Source organism: Protopterus annectens, chromosome 1.part1 (genome assembly GCF_019279795.1).
Source record: "Protopterus annectens isolate FY-2018-M chromosome 1.part1, PAN1.0, whole genome shotgun sequence".
NCBI lineage: Eukaryota > Metazoa > Chordata > Ceratodontiformes > Protopteridae > Protopterus > Protopterus annectens.
The window spans coordinates 1,993,730,021-1,993,752,285 of NC_056726.1; the positions used below are offsets into that span (position 1 = coordinate 1,993,730,021).

General features: G+C 42.7%; 1 protein-coding gene across 1 annotated transcript in view; it reads left to right on the forward strand.

Annotated features, from left to right (window-relative positions):
• Positions 1-22,265, forward strand: part of LOC122816787 (dynein axonemal heavy chain 8-like) — a 9,517,065-nt gene that overhangs the window by 8,988,488 nt on the left and 506,312 nt on the right. Inside the window, 1 exon segment of the mRNA XM_044089814.1 lies at positions 2,559-2,587. Coding sequence (XP_043945749.1) covers positions 2,559-2,587 — 29 coding nt within the window.

A 22,265-nucleotide genomic window follows, 5' to 3' on the forward strand; every position in this document is an offset into this window, starting at 1 on the left:
ATATATATATATATTTATGTATCTAGTAGCAAACAAGATCTGAGGCAACTTACAAGGGTGCATTATGGGTAATGGGAGAGCTCGAGATTTTTGGTTGCCACTAGCTATTGCTACAGCTGAGTCAGATCCGAGGATCAGATCCAAACCCACAGGTTTGAGGAAGAATGAAAATGGACAACACAGATGGAATGTTATAGCGAATGCATAACTTCTTTTTTATTTTTATTTTTGTAAGGAAAAAAGAACCATTTCAAAGGTTTACCAAGAAAACCCAAGCATGCAGACATTGTCATAAAATAAACTACTGCATAAGAAAGATAGATTTCTTGTTTTGTCTTCCATACATTTGTTTTTTTTTTTGCTTGATTGTAGTGTTATTTTAGTGTAGTGTGCTAAAGTCTATTTCCCTTGCTTGTTAAAAATTCTGCTTAAAACAAAACACAAAGCTTTGACTCTTGGTAAGTGATATGAAGTAGAAAAGCCTAATAACCTGTTTGTGAACTGAAGGAGTATAAAACCCAATTTTTTTACATGAAGGAAAAATAAAACATCCCAAGGATGTCCTTCAAGAATGCAACTGCAGTCATAACATATGGGTTGTCCTGCCTCAGGCAGCCCTCGGTCGGCCGGATTCCAAAGTCTGGGTCCGACGTCGGCTGATGTCGCATTTCTCTCCGACGTCAGAGCGGCTGGAGTACATAAGCATCAGCCAACGCCATTTTCTTCAGTCTTTCTTGCCGCGCGGTGCCCGAAGCAGAAGCAGTTCGCAAGTGCCGGTCGGTCAGCTCCTGTATTCTTGAATCCAAGTCATCAAAAGCTAAGTACCCCGTTGGGGACCTTTCTTGCCTCAGCCGATGTCAGAAATTACTGAAAAAGTTAACAATTGTCTGTCTTGTGGTAAACAAATACCTCATAAGTATTTCCACTCTTACTGTCTTCCTTGCCTTGGCCCAGACCACGACGTCTCGGCCTGTGTCGCCTGTGCTCGCTTCAATAAGCGCACTCTTAGGTGCCGGGCGGGGTTCGCTGAAGACTTTTTCGGTGATAAATTTGCTTATACAATGCCGTCGGAACTTCCGACATCGCAGACTCCTAAGAAACGAAAAGACCGGGACCGACATCCTTGGCCCGCGTCTTCCACCAACTCCACGCCAAAACCTACCGCAAGTGCTCCGGTTCCCCCTGAGACGGTTATTTCACCACTCCGAACCGATGACACCGCTTTACCGACACCTCCGATACTGGAGGCCACACCGACGCCAGTTATAGATTTTCCTCCGGATACTGAAACCGAGGAAATGTCCGAGACCATTGCTGTAGTTAAGGTCACTCCTGCACGTGGAGCAGCTAGGCCTCCTATGGCCATGTCTATTAAGGCCTACACACGTGCTAAGGCAGCCAGCAAGACCAAGCACCTTACTGCTAAGGCCTTACCTCAGCCTGCACCTGAAACACAAATCATGACTATGGCCGCAGACTTAATTTCCATGATTAGAGGTTCACAGGCCCATCCTGAGAGAGGATCCCAGCCTCCTCCTGATAAAGAGGCCCAGGGTTGAACCCTCTGACCCTATCCCTTCAGATGAAGATTCTGAGGACTCTGTTCACTCTGATGGCCAGGAAGAGCCCTTCCAGACCTATGAGGACTCGGATGCAGAGGATTCCATCCCCTCGGCCTCCCCTCCTGAGGATATTTCTTTTGGGGAAGTTCTGCATACCATGAGGGAACATTTTAAGTGGCAAGGCCAGGAATATTCTGATTCCAGAAAGCACCTTCGAACCTTCCTTAAAAAGCCCCAACACAGGCCCCTGGCTATACCTCCTGTGCTTGATGTTTTGGATGACCTATACTCTGACTCCAGTGTTACCCCGGATACTCTTCTTCCTGCCCCAGCCAAGCCAGACAGATATTATTGGGTCCCAGAAACACATTCTCATTTCTTTAGGGCTCATGCTGTTGATTTAGAAACTATTTCTCAGGGACCTAAAGGGGTTTCAGCATCCACCTCCAAAAATCCCTTGCCTTCCAACAGGGAAGCTAGGTCATTAGAGAGATGGGGGAAAAAGGTCTACACCTCCACTACTTTATCTATGAGAGCTCTGAATTGCCTCTTTCATATGTTTCAATATCAGGATTACCTGTTAGATGATTTACAGAAAACATTGGCCTCTCCTGAACCTTTAGACAGGAAGTCTTTGCAGGAAGCTGTACATAATTCTCAGCAAGTCAGCAATCACTTTCTGCAGTGTGGATATGATGCATTGGAAGCTTCATGTAGGGCAGCTATGACAGGGGCGGTCATTCGTAGACATGCATGGTTAAAAGAACAACCTCTACCAGATCATGTTAAGGCAAAACTTCTTGATGCACCTTTGGAAAAGAGCAAGCTTTTTGGTACTAATCCTAAAGATGTGTTAAAGTCCATCGAGGAAAAAGCAAAATCAGTTCAGACAGTCAAAGATTTCCTCCAGGTTCAGCCACCCAGATTCAGCAGGAATTGGCCTTCTAAAAACTGGTCCTTTTCTAATCCTGAAAGATTTCAAAGGGGTAAAAGCAGGCATGGCCGAGGAAGAGGACAATACAGAGGTTCTTACAGGGGACGACAATGGCAACCAGCAAACCAAAGAAGTGACACAGGGGTCTCCCCTGCCCCACAGGGACAATCTCAATGACTTTCCTCTACTTCCGCTGACCAAGGAGCAAATAGAAGCTCCCTTGGGCAGAAAATTATCTCTGTTTTCAGACAATTGGCACAGATTGACAAAGGACAAATGGATTTTGGACATTATAGACCAAGGTTACAGGTTCCACTTTCATACCTTACCAAGAAAACAAGGCATGCCAAACCTACCACAAAACCAGAAGGCAGAGGCTATCAAGCAAATTTCTCTGCTTGCTCAGATCAAAGCAATAGAAAGAGTTCCACAACAAGAACAAGGCCAGGGGTTTTACTCAAGACTGTTCCTTGTTCCAAGAAAAGAAACTCAATGGAGACCAAAACTGGATTTGTCCGCATTAAACACTTTTCTCATAGTACCAAAGTTCAAAATGCTGACTCTACAGCAACTCCTTCCCATGTTGGGCAAGGGGTCTTGGCTGATTACTATGGACCTCAAGGAGGCATACCTGCATGTCCCTATCAGACACAGCTGCAGAAGATACCTCAGATTTCTTGCAGGGCCAGAGCATTATCAATTCTCAGCATTGCCATTTGGCTTATCTACTGCACCCAGAGTATTTACAAAATGCCTGGCTTCAGTAATTGCTCATTGCAGGCTCCAGGGGATCCAAATTTACCCATACCTGGACGACTGCCTCATACAAGCAGACGACAAATTGATTTTGACAAAAAACTTGAACTATGTCATACAATTGCTACAGGCTCTGGGATACACAGTCAACTTCCAAAAGTCAAGACTTTAGCCATCCCAGCAAATTACCTTCTTAGGAGCCAATCTAGACACAGCCTCTCAAATGGCTTACCTGACAGAAGACAAGCAAGAGAAGTTAACTCATTATTTCAAAGGTTTGGCAAAACTCACCCAGATGACTGCAAGGGGATTCCTACAGGCCCTGGGTTACATGGCATCCTGCATTCTCCTGGTTCCATTAGCAAGACTACACATGAGAAAGCTTCAATGGTACCTAAAAAACTTATGGTCTCAGCACAGCAACAACCTAGAGACAACCATACTGCTCATTCTATGCCTACAAAAGGAATTCCTATGGTGGGCCTCGGTAAGCCAGGCAAACACAGGTATGTCATTCAAAAAACCTCAGATAACACAGACCATGACCACAGATGCCTCAGACCTTGGATGGGGGGCTCACATGGAGGGCAGATGTATACAAGGACAATGGTCTCCAAAGGAAACACATCTGCATATAAACCAAAAGGAAATGCTGGCAGTAATGCATGCCATCGAGGCCTTTCGACAACAACTTCAGCAAGGCCATCTACTGATACGGACAGACAACACCACTGTGATGTGGTACATAAACAAGCAAGGGGGCACCCATTCCTACCCCCCTTTGCAGACTGACAATGAATCTTTGGGAAAAATCACTGAGCCTAAACATACAGTTGCAATCCCAGTTTGTTCCAGGCAAAGACAATGTGCTGGCGGACAGCCTAAGCAGGAATTTCATAGATCCACACGAGTGGAGGTTACATCCGAAAATCTTCACACAACTCACCTCGACATGGGGCAGGCCAGAAGTAGACCTATTTGCCTCCCGCCTCAACCATCATCTACAAAAATTCTGTTCAAGGACATACCATCCACAAGCTTGGAAAATAGATGCTCTTTCATTCAACTGGAACTTTCTAAAAATCTATGCATTCCCACCTCTGCCACTGATGACCACAGTATTACTAAAGATCAAAGCAGAGAGGCCCAAGGGGATCCTAATAGCTCCAGACTGGCCAAGACAACACTGGTACCCACTACTACGGAGCATATGTCACAACAAAAAGTGGGCCCTTCCCCAATGGCCCCTACTTTTGACTCAGCACAACTTCAAAACAGTGCATCCAAACCTTCAGACACTGCAGCTAACAGCCTGGGAGATCCCATGAATAACCTCAATCTATCTCTCTCCAAGGAAGTCCAGCGGATATTAACAGAAGCTCGAAGACCATCCACCAGAAAGGTTTACTTAGCAAAATGGAAGAGATTCAGTATTTGGAATACCAGCAAGGGACATGATGCATCATTATTGAATATCCCACTCATCCTGGAATATTTGGCAGATATGCTACAGAATGGACTCTCATATTCTTCCATAAAGATACACGCTTCAGCTATCTCAGCTAGATATAACACTGATCCACCTGTGTTTTCACATCCTCTGTTAAGGCAATTCCTCAGGAGAATCAAGAACATTAAGCCACCAAGAAAGGCTCCAGTGCCAGCTTGGGACCTCAACTTTGTCCTAGAAAAACTGACTCTACCTCCCTTTGAGCCAGCAGCTTCAGTGGACTTACAATTTTTATCATGGAAGACAGCTTTCCTGTTGGCAATTACCTCAGCAAGAAGGGTTTCGGAACTACAGGCCCTAATGGCAACACCACCGTTCATAATCTTTCACAGAGACAGGGTCTCCTTAAGAACCAACCCTACTTTTATGCCAAAGGTGGTATCTAGGGTTTCTTTAAATCAAGCTGTTCACCTGCCTACTTTCTTCCCCAATCCTGAGAGCAAAGGGGAAAGACTGTTGCATACCTTGGACATTCACAGACAACTTTGCTACTACCTGGACAGAACCAAGACCAGTAGGAAGTTTGATCAGCTTTTTGTAGCTTGCGCCCCTGGAGTACAAGGAAAAGCAATTTCCAAACAGACTATTTCAAAATGGATTGGACATTGCATCAGATTTTGTTATTCCTTCCATGGGAAGAATGTTCCAGCCAATGTCAGACCACACTCCACCAGAGCTACAGCCACCTCTACAGCATTCTTAAGAGGGGTGCCTACAAAAGACATTCTAGAAGCTGCTACATGGAGCTTTGTGCATACATTCTCCAAACACTACAATCTCCCTTTATATTCCAGATCCAGAGCAGGCTTTGCTTCGGCAGTCCTGCAGGGTTTGATTGCCACACCATCTCTTTCCTAGAGCATTCCTCCTCCCCCAGCTAAGCTATGGTATTCAACCCATATGTTATGACTGCAGTTGCATTCTTGAAGGACATAGTACAGTTTTGTACCTACCATAAATGTAGATGTCCGATAGATATGCAGCTGCAGTCGGATTTTCCCTCCCTCCATTCCCCTCTATGCCTTGGGTCCACTCCTATCCCTGTTTCTCTTAGCTGGATATGTTATGGTGTATCTGTTTATTGCTTACTTATTTGTCTGGAATCCTGTTTTTGTCTTCCAATTTGATTACAGCCTTCCTTGGAGAGCACCTGGCATATGGGGCAAGAAACACTGAAGAAAATGGCGTCGGCTGATGCTTATGTACTCCAGCCGCTCTGACGTCGGAGAGAAATGCGACATCAGCCAACGTCGGACCCAGACTTTGGATTCCAGCCGACCAAGGGCTGCCTGAGGCAGGACAACCCATATGTTATGACTGCAGTTGCATATCTATCGGACATCTACATTTATGGTAGGTACAAAACTGTACTTTTTCCTTAGAATGGTCACTTAGACTGTCACAGAATAGATGGCTGTGTTGAAAAGGTAAATGTCTTTATTTGCATTTATTTATCCTTATCTCTAGTATATTAAAGTCTTTGCTTAGAACAGAAAAAAAGCTGTCTGACTGTGAGCAAAGCTCTTGACTTCTTACCTCCAGAGTCAAGAACAAATACAACAATAATTATGGACAAAAGCCCCAAATCAGGCAGTTTTTTTTTTAAATTTTAGTACTACTAAGCTTAAAGGGGACAGACTAGCAGGACCTGAATTACTGTTATTTTCAGAGATAAAAGAATTATGAAGGTTTAAGGGTAGTCATTATTTATTGACTGAAATCCACCACCTTTTTGCAAAAAATCACTTATTTGAAGAAGGGCAAAGAAAAATTTTGAGCCAAAAGTCAGGGACATCCCCAATACAGAGGAACTGAGAGATAAGTTTGAAATGATAGGAATTGAAAAAGTTTTATCGGTTACCTGAGGGAGTAGGAAGAAACTAAAATTGTTATTTTAGGGGAAAATAAAAATTTTAATTTTTTTTTCCTGAGAAAGCTCACTCACGTTCAGTCATGGAATAGACTGCTTTGTGGGTAGTGCAAAATCTTTGGTGTAATGTATTCCTTGTGTTGTTTTCATACTTGACTGCATTATGTATTTTATTGCAGTGTGTGAAAGTTTCTTTCCCTTGCATTTTAAAAGTATTGCTTAGGACAGAAAGCAAAGCTTTGTCTCTTGGAGAGTGATAGGATTTTGAAGAGATTAACTGCCTGTGGGAGGGGGTGGAGTTAGAAACTAAAATTATTATTTATAAGGAAAAGAATAAATTTCACAGTTTCTCTGAGAAGCTTGCTCATACTGACTGTTCTAAATAATTGGTTGCTATGTTGCAAAGGCACATTTCTTTGTTTGTATTCTTTGTATTGTTTTCTTGCTTCAGTGAGTATGTACTTTTGTTTCCGCATATCAGCCATTTTCCTTTACATATTAAAGATTTCTGCTTAAAACAAAAAAGAAGTCTGTGTATCTTGGTGATTTGTAGGAGTGAGGACTGAAGGAGGAGCTAGAAACTAGAAATTTTCTTTAGCGACAACATTTCAACATTTTCTTGAGAAAGCTGACCTAGACAGTGCCAGAGAAACTGACCGCTGTTTGGGAAATGTTTCTTGATTTGTATTCCCTATATTGTTCCTTGTTTGATCACATAGAGTATTTTTATTGCAGTGTGTTAAAGCTTCATTCCATTGCATACAAAATTCTCTGCTTAGAACAGAAAACAAAGCTTTGTCTCCTGTTAGTCATAGGAAATAGGAGAGGTTAATTCCAGTAAACTGAGCTGTAATAAATCATTTGGGGGAGTAAGCTATTGCAATACACGCTTTTTGGTAAGCAGTTTGAAAAGGCATTTTGTTGAGTCTGGCTCTTAATTCCTCTAGTTGAGAGACTAAGCAAAAAAAGTAATACATGTATATAAAGCCAGCCTACTATGATCTAATCATACCTTTCAACCTCTTAAAGCAAGAAATCTGGGCAAAGCCATATATAATGGGGGGACTAAGGCCCAGAAATAGGAACAATTTTGAATATTGTTCTTACAAACTTAGAAAGTTGATGGAATAACAGGTTTTACATTATTTATTTATCTATTATTTTATTTGACATTTGTCTGACTGGGTGGGTGCCCATCTTCAGTGGAGGCCAGGGGAGAAAAGCTCCAGAGACAATTAGCATATTACATTATGTTATTACAGAGCAACAATGAACATTTTCACATACAAGAAAGAATATACAATAATGGATAACGCATCATTTTACATATATTAGATGAAACATACTTGCATTCATTACAGATATTAGATATTACTATGGAGACTATATACATGAGACAAGTTGTCTTTACTATCATATGATTCAAATCAGTATGATTCTACTTGACAGTTAAATATTTGTTGTTTATCATAGTGTAGTTAGTATACATATCTTATAGTACAGGACTGAGAGATGAGGTGAATTATAGGAGACAGAAAAGTACATGTTTATTAGTAAAGTGTAGGGTATGGATAGGGAATAAGCAAAAGGGAAAAAAAAAAGTTAGGGAACTGTATAGTGATGATAGTGTAAAGTACAGGTAAAAGAAGCAAGAAATTATCAGTTGCAGGGGTGGCCTGTGCTATTGGACTGCCGGACTGCAGCCCCCCCAGCTGTAAAAATAAAGAAATTAAAGAAAATAAAAGATAAAAAAAAAAAATTAAAATTTGCGGACTTAAGCGCATGCGCACTAGTCCGGACAGCTGCTGAGACAGTCTGGAGCATGTGTAGACTGTTTCAACAGCAGTCCGGACTGGGAAACATTTAAGAGCAGAGATCCCAGAAGTCTATGCAGTTGTAACTGCATAGACTGTCGCTGGAAACGGATCGGACTTGGACTGCAATGTCAGCAGGCTGGAGTCTCGTCCAGGGAAGAACATCTCGCATGGTGGATGTGCTCCAACGGACGTAATGCGCAGGCAGGTTTGTAGTGCACTAACAGCTATGGATTTAATGGCACAAAGGGATGGGATCTACATTGCTCCAGGTAAGGTGTGTGTGTGTGTGTCTGTGTGTGTGTAAATGCCCCAGTTGCTATATACTGGTGGCTAGAACAAACTCATGGTGGTGTGGTGGGGAATACCTCAGGCTTGAACCCTGTATAACCAAACGATGCAAAAAAAGAAAAATTGAAGAAAAAAACACACCAAACAGCCGATACTTTACAGCAATAATCTCCTTTATCTTCACAAGACCTGGTACCTCGGCATTTCGCCTTCAATGGATCACAATTCAATGCAGCACAATAGCAGTTTTTATATGCATTGATTACATCAATTAATCAATTAATTATATAATTAAATTCAAAAAAAGGAGGGAAAAATTTATATATATGTTTTTAAAGTGATCTCACAATACTTACTACAAAAAGTTTATATAAAATATATATGTATATATATGCACACACATTTCTAAGTATATCATTCATTATTTTATTATATTATAATATAATTTATAAAGATTATAAACATATAATATAAATATCAAAATTACTTAAATATATTCATTAATTCATCAGATACCCAATTCTAAATTAAGACCGAAAGGTTTGTAGTGCACTAACAGCTATGGATTTAATGGCACAAAGGGATGGGATCTACATTGCTCCAGGTAAGGTGTGTGTGTGTGTGTGTGTGTGTGTGTGTGTGTGTGTCTGTGTGTGTGTAAATGCCCCAGTTGCTATATACTGGTGGCTAGAACAAACTCATGGTGGTGTGGTGGGGAATACCTCAGGCTTGAACCCTGTACCTTGTATGCAGGTGTTAAGGACCTGAATTCCCTACCCACCACCATTTGTAAAAAAATATTGCAGATTTTTGCCTCATATTTCATCTGATCTGTTCCTCATAATATCTGTGGTTTCTAAATGTTGCAATGCTTGATATTTGATGGTGCAGTGGTAGCATTGTTGCCTCACAGCTGCAGGTTCTCAGGTTTGATTCTTGGCTGGGGTGTCTTCTGTGTGGGCTCTGCATCTTCTCTCTGTGTTTGTGTAGGTTTGCTTTTGTGTCCTCCCATGTTACAAAGACATGTCTGCATTATTTCTTCCTGGGCCTCTGCTGAAAATTGTTTTTTTGTTCCAAGTCAGACTGTCCTGATTAACAAATGTAAAATAAAATTGACAGGCATTTGAATTTCAGACTTCAGGTTTCTGAATGTTTAATTCCTTACATATTCGATGGTGCAGTGGTAGCATTGTTGCCTCACAGCTATAGGTTGTCTGGTTTGATTCTTGGCTGGGGTGCCTTCTTTGTGGAGTCTGCATCTCATCCCTGTGTTTGTGTGGATTTGCTCTGGTGTTCTGCCATTTTACAAAGACATGTGTCTGCAGTATTTCTCCCTGGGCCTCTGCTGAAAATTGTTTTTGTTCCGTCAGAAGTAAAATTGACAGGCATTTAAATTTCAGACTTCATATTCTTCAGAAAATACATAGTAACACAACCTTTTATTCTAGCAATTTTCACATTTATAAGATGAATATTTGAAACGTGTCCTTATTTTTGGGACTGTATTACCCCATTATTGGCTGTGTCCAGGTTTTTTGTGCTAAGGTTGACAGCTATGGCAAGAACTGAATTCACTGAATATGTTTGAGGGCTGTATTCCCTCATTACTGGGTTTGTCCAGGTGTTTTGTGCTAAGAGGTTGACAGCTATGGTGAGAACTGAATTCATTAAACGATAGCCATTTAAGTTTCAGTCTTCTGCTCTTTCACAAAGCAGCTGATTTGGCGTAGTGATATGTTGCTCTGACTGTTTTGCACAGGGACCTTGGCAGTAAAATGTATGGTGGTAATACAGCATTTGTCTTTTACAAAGCAGGTGATTTGGCATAGTGGTATGTTCCTCTGACTATTTTGCACAGGGACATTGGTAGTAAAATGTATGGTGGTAACACAGCATTTTTCTTTCACAAAGCAGCTGATTTGGCATAGTGGTATGTTGCTCTGACTCTTTTGCATAGGGACCTTGGCAGTAAAATGTATGGTGGTACCACAGCATTTTATTCTAGCAACTTTCCAAGATTATACAAGCAATGTTTAATGTGTCCCTGGTTTTTGGGCTTTTGACCCCCCCCCAATACATTTGGCTTTTTCCAGATTTCTTGTGCTGCGAAGTTGAGATGCAGTTGAGTATTGAGTAGATTTTACAAGGAGCTGAGAGCTGCAGGGGAAGAGAAGTTTAGTGCTGCTTATGCTAAGTCAGCTTGCATTGTTAATAGCACAACAGGTTGTGTACTTGCTTTTGATGCAGAAGGTTGTTGGTTCTACTCCCACAAGGGGTGAATGCTGCCGTACTGAAAAAGTTAAGATACTAACTATGAGGCTGTTATCAGTTTGCCATCCATTTCCTATTGCAATATTACTAGCTTATCATTTTTAATGTAATATAGGCAATTTACTCCTCAGAGGCATCAGACACTTTATTTTTCGATGAAACTATGAAACATAAAGGTGTTTGCTAGCAGCAACCTCTTCATTAGTTACAGATTTATTTAATGTGGAATTATTTAGATGACTTTTTTACTTCTTCAGAGATTGTGCATATTTACTGATAATGGTGGACTGTAGAATTGTGCATATTTACTGATAATGGTGGACTGCAGAATTGTGCATATTTACTGATAATGGTGGACTGTAGAATTGTGCATATTTACTGATAATGGTGGACTGTAGAAATTTGAGTAGACTTTTATGATGGAAATGTTCTGAACTGGGCAGTTTTGTCATTATGGGTGCATGCATTTTGTTTTATTTTTTACTGGAAATACGTTCTGAATTGGGCAGTTTTGTCATTATTGGTGCATGCGTTTTGTTTCATAGTTTACTGGAAAAATGTTCAAAACAATAGGAAGGTGTATCAAAGAGCACATGTATGTTTCATATGCAAGGGGCCTATGATTTGAAAACAGCTCAGAATTTATCTTTATCTGCCACTGGTAAAATGTATTTTCTTTGAATGTGGGTTTCAATGCTGTTTCAATGAATGTGAGTTTCAAGGGCAGAGAAGTTTTAATGCTAAGTTTGTTTAGCAGATGTCTTAGTGTTTGTGCTGTAAAATGCAAAATAAAACTTTCAAATGAAGTCCAAATCATCATGGAAGTAAATCAGTATGCACATTAGTGTTTATGGTAAATGGAGTGAAATAGCCAAGTAATGAATCATTGGAATGGCTGCAGGGGGAGGCTCCATTCGACCATGATTTTGTGAGGGGGAAGGGCGGCAAACCTAAAGACAGCCCCAGCTGAACTATACCTCCCAACTGTCCAGATTTTCAAAGAATGAATAGATTTTTGCTTCTTATTTTTGGTTTGTTCCTCATAAAATTTGTGGTTTTCTGGCAAATTATTTAGGAATTAAGTCACTAAATTATGACACACTGAGTTTCAGACTTCATAACCTTCAGAAAAATGCATGCTAAAGTAAGGCCTGTTGTTCTATCAACTGTCTCAGTTTATACAAGAGCAAGTTTTAGTACTGTTTATATGTTCCCCCAATATATTTGGCCTTGTCCAGATTTATTGCATTAACAGGTTGAGAGGTACATGCAAATAAATTGCTTTATAGAATTAGGCATAGCCAAACCTCTCAACTGTCCCTGATTTTGGCTCAAAATGTTGCTCTTCCCCTAATAATCCCTCCGCAAAATAGCAGTTTTGGAAGAAAACATGGAGGGTTTACAATTAAGAAATAACTGTAATAATCAGAGTTATAGATTACTTTTATTTCAGAAATGCATGTAGATTATTTTATTTTGTCAGCTGCTCAAGTTAGCAGTACTAATATTAAAGTGTCCCTTCTTTGACAGGTTCCCAGCTGTATTGTGTGGCTATTTTATATTTTTACATCACATTTTTGGTCCATTTTCATAAAATTGTGTTTTTTTTGGCAAATTTGTGACAAATCATTAAAGACTGACGTTAGAAAATAATGACAGACATTTGAGTTTCAGATTTCATACCATTCAGAAAATTCATACTAATGCAAGACCTATTCTATTATCTTTTTAAGTTTATAAGAGCAATATTTAAAAATTGTCCTTATTTTTGGGTCTTTGTCCCACTTCTTTGTATGGCTTTGTCCAGATTTCTTGCTCTGAGGTTGAGAGGTATGACAAATGTGTCAGGGCCATCACAGTCAGCCAGAGACATTTCAAATTGTGACATACTTGTTGTACCCCACTCACCCATGTAGTGACTCTGGATGTGTCGAAGCAAGGCAAGGAGTAGTTATGCAGTGTAAATGTGCAGAGTATCCCCCCCATCCAAGGTAGACACAAGTGCTACAGTGGCTTTTCATCTGTCCTTGATTTTTGCAGAATGGTCTGGTTTCTCTCATATTTTTTGTACTGTTGATTTATGCATGTTAAGTTGTCAATCTCGCCTTCATTCTTGCTTGATGGGGTTCGGAGCCGATCCTCGGCTCCGACTCGGCACTTGCTAAGCTCGAGAGTCACTTTTACCAGCTCGAGGCAGCCCTATATCCCATGATGCAAGGCGGTAAGTACCCAGATCTCGTTTGCTGCTTCGCTGATGAGGTCCTCCTTTTACCAGCTCCTGGTAAGTGATTTATATATTACTGTTTTTGCCCCTTTTTTCACTTAAAACTTATATTTAACAGTTTTAGTTTAGATTTAGTCCCTTTTTTGACTAGAATTTCCCTCACTTCTTAATTTTTTTAGTCAGGCTTTCTCCCCTCCCATCCCCCCCCTTGTTAGGGTGTGTGTGTGTGTGTGTATGTGAGAGGTTAGTGATTTCTTTAATTTTGGGATAATTGTTTCTTGGGCTGTGTTGTGTCTGTGTTTTTTCTGCAACTATGTCCAAGGAAAGGGTCTCAGGCTTTAAGAAGTGTGACTCGTGCTGTCAGAAGATGTCTCTGACAGACGGTCACACTTCTTGCTTATACTGCCTGGGACCTCTCCACCTGCAGGACTCCTGTGCAATATGTCATTCTTTTAGCCAGAGAGTCCTGCAGGAGAGGAGAAACAAATTGATTTTGAGGGGCCTTCTTAACCCGGAGGGCTCTCCGGCTAAGTCGGCCCCGACTAAGACTTCCAAGGCCCAGGCTTCTGTCTCTAAGCCTGCGGCCTCGGTTCCGACTCTTTCAGAGTCGAGATCGGCTCCGGCTGGAGCCGATCCTAGTTTGCACAAACCCTCAGCACCGATGGCTTTCGGTGCCGATACTGGTTCGGTCACATCGGTGTCGGCTCCGACTGGCTCCGACCACCATGTGGCTCAGGCTTCGGTGTCGGCGCCGACCGGCTCCGACACCGTTACTTTTATGTCTGTATCGGCTCCGGCCGGAGCCGATACATCGAGACCTTCTGTCGGTGCCGAAAAGTTGTCGGCTCCGACAGCATCCATGGTTTCGTCGGCTCCGATGGTTCCTTCGAGGAAGAGGTCCAGGTCCCCTTCCTTGGAACCGATACTTTCGGCTCCGGCCTCTCCTCTCCTCTCGGAACGGAGCCATCGGAGCCGATCATCCAGGTCATCCAGGCTTTCTGACCATGATTTAGAGAGGGTGGTCAGTAGATTATTAAAATCACAGGCACTGGCCCAGATGCTACATAGTCCGTCTCAACAGACGACTATTAGTCCACACCCCTTGCAGTTCCTCCTTTGACTCTACCTCAGAGTTTGGAGCTGGAGTCTTCGGGAATGGTTTCTGCTATGGCTGAGGGACAGATACCCCCCCTTCTGCTCCCTCAGCCTCTACTCTTATCTCCTCTTCGAGACCTTCGTTAGAGGGATTCGGTGGTCGGGCTTCCCTGGTCTCCTCCGAGGGGGTGAGTGGCATCGGACCCTTGTCCGACCCCACTCTTCCCCTTGGAGCCTCGGCCTTGGTGAGCTCAGCTCTGACATCAGCCTCGGAGCCTTCCCTTTCGGTGGGCCCTGGAGTTCCTGGTTCTTCGGAACGGGTTCTCTCGGACCTCCCTGGGAGGGGAGCCTTCGAGGTGATGAAGAGTGTGCTAGCCACTGGACTCAGCCAGCAGTCTGTTCCCTTAGCTCCTCCCTCTACGGTGCCTGTCGATATCTCTGCCATCTCTCTTGCTCCCGGACCCAGAGATCCTCCGCCTCAGGTTTCCCCACTGGGAAGAACCCCCTCTTCCGAGGATTCTCCTGATTAGTCAGGGGATCCTCCGTGTAAGAGGACCTGTAAGAGGAAACACGTAGACTCCCCCGAGTCTATCACTTCAGATACCAACTTAGATGAGTTGGAGGGATCCCCAAGATCCCCCTCTGAGGATGTCTCCTTTTCAGACATCCTAGAACTCCTTAAACAGAGGGGAAACTGGCCCTCCAATAATCCCTCTGAGGATGAGTCGGTATACCTGGAGGCGTTTGGATCTCGGCCCTCCACCTCCTGGGTGTCTCCGCCTTTCGACCCCCTTATGCAGGTTATCGCTCGAAAGGCTTGGGCTGCTCCTGACTCTGTAGAGCCAGTTCCTAGGAGGCCTTCTAAATTTATTACTGCCCCTTTGGACAAGCAATTTCTCACGAAAGGTGTCCCTGCTGATGCCATGGTGGTGGCGGCTGCCACTAAGAAGGAACTTGCAGATCCTTCTGTACCTGTCCATCCTCCTAATAAGGACTCTAGGACCATGGATAGGTATGGTAAGCGGATGTTCTCTTCAGCGACCTTTGCTATGCGCTCGCTGAACTACCTATGTCACTAGACCAGACTCCAAAGGGATATCCTTAAGGAGCTAGGTGAAGTAGTACAGGATCCCACAGCTGCAGGGGCAAGAAAAATTGCTTCGCAGCTAGGAACCCTTAATTCTATTGTTAACTCCTCCATGCGACTGATATCATATGCAGCAGATGGAGCGAGTAGGGCCGCAGGTACAGGTGTGGCTCTTAGATGCCAAGCCTGGATGCGGCTCTGTAATTTTGCAGATCCCTTTAAGGCGTCCTTCACAAACTCTCCCTTTGATGGGTCAGCTTTGTTTGGCCCTCAAGTGAAGGAAACATTGACCAGGTGTGAGCAGGACGGCAAGACTCTTTCTGCCGTAGGGGTCCGTTTTTCCACCCCTTCTAGACCTTACCCTAAAGGACAGAAGGGTGGCAAAATGTGGTTCCGCAAATCCCAAGGAGTCACGCCGGATTCACGTGGTCAATTTACCCCTAGAGGCAGAGGGGGTAACAATAACAGGCGCTCTAGAGGCAGAGGGGGTCCACAAAACCAGGGAAGCAGAGAGCCTCTCTCTGACAAGCCCTTTCAGCATCCCTGAGATGTTGCCCGACTGTCCATCCTTGGAGGCAGTCGGGGGAAGACTATCGCTGTACCCAGAAGCCTGGCTTTCCCTAACTCAAGACAGATGGGTACAGTCGATCATATCCGAGGGTTACAAAATTCCTTTTGAGGAAACTCCCTTTTCTCACTCAAATTCCCTTCCAGATGTTCCACCCGGTCTAAGGGAAATTGCAGAGTTAGAAGTTTTAAAACTTCTGCAAAAAAGAGCCATTCAGCCAGTTACAACAGATCATTCAGAGCCCGGAATCTACTCAAGATTCTTTTTGGTCCCCAAAAAGACGGGAGACTGGAGACCAATATTGGATCTCAGCAGACTCAACAAGTCTGTGAGAAAGACAAGATTCCGAATGGTCACACTTCAGTCAATTCTGCCTTTCTTACAGAAGGACAACTGGATGTGCTCAATAGATCTTCAGGATGCGTACTATCACATAAAAATTCACAGACGCTCCAGAAGGTTTCTCCGCTTTCGGCTGGGGTCCAGTCATTTTCAGTTCAGAGCCCTGCCCTTTGGTCTCACTACAGCCCCCAGAGTGTTCACCAAATGTATGGCAGTGGTCACGGCTCACCTGAGACGTCAAGGATTCCAGGTGTTTCCGTATCTCGACGACTGGCTCCTTTCAGCCACCACCAGGCATCAGCTTCTTCAAGCCAGGGATTACACAATAAATCTTTGCACTCAATTGGGCATCTCGATCAACTACGGAAAATGCTCCTTGTTGCCCTGCCAGTCTATTACTTTCATAGGCGCAAACTTAAACACTGTTCGGATGTCAGCTACCCTCACAGACCAAAGAATCTCAGATATACAAGGTCACATGAGAATCATTCTAGCCAGCAAGAAAGTTCAAGCCAGAATGGTTCTAAAAATGTTGGGCCTCATGGCTGCGGCCATTACCCTTCTTCCCCTGGCTCGCTTCTATATGCGCCTTCTTCAGTGGATGTTGTTCACTCAGTGGTCTTACCAACAACTTCCGATGCGTCACCAAATACTGGTGACACAGATTTGCAAGAATCATCTTTCTTGGTGGATTACTTCTCCCCAGATTCACCAAGGCAGACCCTTTGTACCCCCAACCCCGGTAGCCACTGTCACTACGGATGCCTCCCTGATCGGGTGGGGGGGGCATTATCAGGGCAGGATGGTTCATGGGACGTGGCAACCGTTCGAATACCACCTGCACATAAATGTCCTAGAGATGAGAGCAGTGCTTTTAACGTTGCAAGCCCTCAACGACTTTCTTCCCTTGGGGACAATTGCAGTCCACACAGACAACATGTCTGTAATATGGTATATCAACAAACAGGGCGGAACCAAGTCCTACCCCTTGTGTCGAGAAGCGCTCAGACTTTGGCAATGGGCGATCTCCTCTCATCGGTTTCTGGTAGCAACGCATATCCCTGGGAAAACCAACATTTTAGCGGACAGATTGAGCAGAGCTATTCTCATGCCTCACGAGTGGTCTCTCAAACAATCTATAGTGGAGGAGATTTTTCTAGAATGGGGTCGCCCATGTTGCGATCTTTTTGCTACTCCCCAAAACAGCAAATGCCCAGACTTCTTCTCTCTCTCTTCCCACTGCCAGGCCATCCCCCCAGAGATGCTCTGACCCAGGATTGGCCCCAGGGACTTCTTTATGCCTTTCCTCCCTTTCCTCTGATCCCACAAGTAATCCAGAAAGCCACCGTTTTGAGAGCCAAAATGATTCTCATTGCCCCTTATTGGCCTCGACAAATTTGGTTCCCGTTCCTCCATCGTCACCTTTTGGTGCAGCCGTGGCATCTGGACCCAGTGCCAGATCTTCTGATTCACCAATCTGGTCAGCTGCACCGGTCTATTCCTTCTCTCAACCTCACAGCATGGTTGCTCCACTTCCTTCCTTAGCCAGGCTTCCTATGATCTCTAATCCTGTTAGAGACATCATAGTAGCATCTTTAAAATCCTCTACTAGGAGGATTTATACTAGCAAATGGAAACGTTTTTCTTATTGGGCAAAAGCCAAAAATATTGATCCCTTCACTGCTCCAGTACAAGCAGTTTTGGATTTCTTAGTGGAAATTTTTCACGCGGGCTCCTCTTCTTCCACGGTCAAAGTTCAGTTGGCCGCTATCTCGAACTTTCATGTTGGGTTCGCAAATCACAACATTATGTCCCACAGGCTTTGTAGAGCCTTCTTGAAAGGAATTTTTCTCCTGAAACCTCCAGTCAGGAGTCCTCCTCCTCAATGGGACCTAAATTTAGTGCTGACATCCTTGATTCTTCCTCCCTTCGAGCCAGCTGTTTCATGTTCCCTGAAATTTCTTTCATGGAAAACTTTATTCCTGGTTGCTATTACATCGGCTAGGAGGGTGTCTGAACTTCATGCTTTATCTGTTCGCCCCCCCCTATTTAGTCTTCCACAAAGACAGAGTATCATTGAGAACTAATCCGACCTTTTTGCCTAAGGTCGCCTCAAAGACTAATTTGAATCAGGCTATTGATCTTCCTGTATTTTTCCCAAACTATTCAAACAGATTGGAACAAAAATTACATTATCTTGATGTCCACCGCCAACTCAGATATTATTTGGACAGAACAAAACAATTCAGGAAATCCGATCAACTCTTTGTTTCTTATGCTGATAACAAGAAAGGCCTTCCTGTCTCAAAAGTGACCTTGTCTAGATGGCTTTCTTCTGTCATCTCTGAAATTTATCAGCTCAGGGGAAAACAGCTGTGCTCAAAACCTAAAGCACATTCAACCAGAAGCTTAGCCACTTCCACAGCTTTTCAAGCTAGACTTCTATTAGACACTATTTGTGCAGCAGCCACTTGGGCCACTCCTCATACATTTGTTTCCCATTACAAATTGGATTTGGCCTCCAGGGACAGAGCCAGTTTTGGCTCTACAGTTCTCAAGAGTCTGTTCCATTGAGCCACCCAGGATAGAGGTGCTAGGACGCTGTCCCATCAAGCAAGAATGAGCGAGATTGACAACTTAACATTGAGAAGTTATGTACCTACCATAACGCGTTCCATGTTAGTTGTCTTCTCGCCTTCTTTCTTGCGACCCTCCCTCCTTCCCCCAGGCCTGGACAGACCTTTCTTTCTACAAGGAAGTATGCTTCTGAAGACCATACAGTGCTGGTCCTTCTACCATCCTTCAGGGTTTTTTCTCTCCTTCTTTCTTCCTTTTGGAAGTTATTATGCTAGGTGCTATTGCCTATTGTCATCAAACGATATCTGGGTACTTACCGCCTTGCATCATGGGATATGGGGCTGCCTCGAGCTGGTAAAAGTGACTCTCAAGCTTAGCAAGTGCCGAGTCGGAGCCGAGGATCGGCTCCGAACCCCATCAAGCAAGAAAGAAGGCGAGAGAAGACAACTAACATGGAACGTTATGGTAGGTACATAACTTCTCATTATTACTCAAAGTGCCTGTTGCTCTGTGTTTAAGTAGCAATACTTTAATGACCATCAAGTAAGCTTGGCTGAGATCGTAAGATGCAAGTAAGCTTTAATAAGCATACTGTTAAAGAATTGCCAACATTGAAAGCCTTTCTGTTGTTGCCATGTAGAGAATACTTAACTAGATAATGTATAAGCCTTGGGTATTGAAATGCATATGACAGTAGTTGTAATAAAGGACAGGATTACATTATTTTAAGAAGCTCATTACACTTGGAGACTTCCAGTCATCTCTGCAGGCTTTACCCGTAAACTAAACAGAATGCCAATCGTGTGGTCCATAACCTGTACAGTAATCCTTGTAAGCAATGTATCTTGAGCTTATTTCTTGTTTGCTTTTCATTTTTTACTTTGATCATGTTTTCCCCATGAAACAAATAGATAGTTGTCAGGCAGCAGGTCTTTTGTTGGATAAGAAACATTTTTACAAGTGGGGGCATCAGAGATTTCTACTTTCAGCATGTTACTTGGTACTTTTAATAAAGCTGAATATAAATTATAATTAGAACTGCAGTGCAAGAAGTGGTTTGAGTTGAGTGCTGCTTGTTTTTCTTATACTTGATTTTGACTGGCATTCCATTTGGTTGTGTCTTTCGGCTTTTCCCGGTTAGGGGTCGCCACAGCGGAACTCCGGACCGTTAATGATTGGTAGTTGATTTTTACATGCCGAGTTACCAGCCCTGACACACAACCTTTAACGAAGGTACGCCAATTCACGCATGTCTCCACACAGAAGACGCTCTAGCTGAGAATCGAACCGGACAGCATCTTACTGTGAGGCGACAATGTTACCGCAGCACCACCACCGCGGGTTGACTGGCATTCCATTAATGTATTTAAAAAGTAATTTATTTCTTCATGCCTCACAACCTTTTTGTTTCCATCTAGATATTAAGTAAGCTGTCATGCAGCCAATGCATTGAAATATTTTTATTCTTCTACACTTCATTTTGTCTTGATTGGACCCCAGGGCAGTGTATTTAGTTAGTTTTTGTGGTTTTGAGCATAGCTCCTCCCCCTTCTAGTTGGCCACACCCATTCCCATTGACCCCACCCATTCAGCTGTCTCCTGCAGCCCCCCTTTGATTTGAAGTCACCAGCTGCCACTGATCAGTTGTATAAAATATAATAGCAAGGTGGAGGGTAATGCTGTTAGAGTTACAAATTAAGGAGCTATTTTATTAACCTGCTGTAGAACATGAGCAGAGCCATGTATTTTTAGGTAGTTTTTAATAGAGTGTGTAAAGGATCTGAGGCGTGTGTCTGTCCTTATACAGTAGATGGTGGGCATAGTGTTCCATATTTTAGCTATGTAGTAAGAATACAGAGTATACCCTACTGATTTAATTGGTTTATGAACAGTGAGTTGAACTTGGTTATTTAATAGCAGGGACCATTTAGGGGAGTATTTCTTTAGTATAGAATTTAAGGCTGTGCTGGTGACAGGGTAGTGAATGATTTTGTGTGTGGTGAGCCAGTTAATTGTTTTCAGTGCTTTGCAGTGGTGGGAATGGCAGTGAGAACTTGATGCAATTGTGTCTATTTTATTGTAACATTGTTCAAGTTTTTGAGTAAGTGAGATGTGAAGATTAGTGAAGATTGGTGTTTTATAAACAAGAGAAGGCAGAAGATAACTATTTGCGAGGGTGTATCAGGATGTGGACGTAAAGTTTCTAGCTCTGTGGAGTAACCCTAGTTTTTGGTGTGCTTTTGATGGCATTTTGTATGTGTAAATGAAATTTAAGGTTGCTGTCTATGGTCATGCCTAATAGTTTCATACTGGTTACCACTTCTATAGTGGTATCATTGGGAGTATATTTTAAAGTTGTGTTTTTCATGATATAGAGATTTAGGATAGAAAAGTAACAGATTGTTTTTCTTTGGGTTAGCAGGAGTTGGGAGTTTTGTAACCATTTTCAGTGACAGTAGGGATTCTTCTGTAATTTGGTGGAGGTGTTGGAAGTACGTATAAGTGCTGAGTCATCAGCATATTGTATGAGAGAAACATGTTGTGTGCAAGTGTGAAGAGAATTTGTAAGGACATTAAAGAGGAGAAGATCAAGGACTGATCATTGTGGGATGCCAGTGTTGACAGGGAGAAAAGATGAGAGCACTTTTACTGATTGGCATCTATCAGTGAGATAACCCTTGAACCAGTTTAGAGTGTTTGGTGTTAGACCTAAGGATGACATTTGCTCTAGTTATTTAATATGGTTGACTGCATCCAATTTTTTTGATAGGTCAAGGAATATGGTAAAGCCAAGTTGACCTCTATCTCTGGCTTTGTTCACTGAATCTGTGAAAGCTATAAGAACTGTATTTGTGCTATGGGAGAGTTGAAAACCATGCTATGTTTCAGTTAATTTTTCTTAGTTGAGGTATTGTAGGAGTTGTTTGTGGATGTATTTTTCTAAGATTTTAGAGAGTTAAAAACACAAAAAGAAAAATCTTGCAAAACTAGACTTTCCACTGTGTGAACATCTTGTATCAGAGGCAACATTGGATATATGCAAATTATCCATTAAAAATATCAGGTGTTTCAGCTAAATGGCAATGCTGAATGTCCATGACTTTTTTTTTTTTTACTTTAACTTTTAAGTCTGTTTATGGACAATTTCAAACCAATAAAATCAAACTCCTCTAGCTGTGGACATGCATGTTTCTGCCTACTTAGGACATCATCAGCACAGCACAAGTGGAATGTTTGACTATTGGAAACACAGGGTTGTCGTACCCAATTGATATCCATAAACATTAAGGTGTCTACAAAATATCCCAACTAACAAACTAAAACAATGAATAAAAAGGTCACACAGAAAAAAAACAATTGGTTT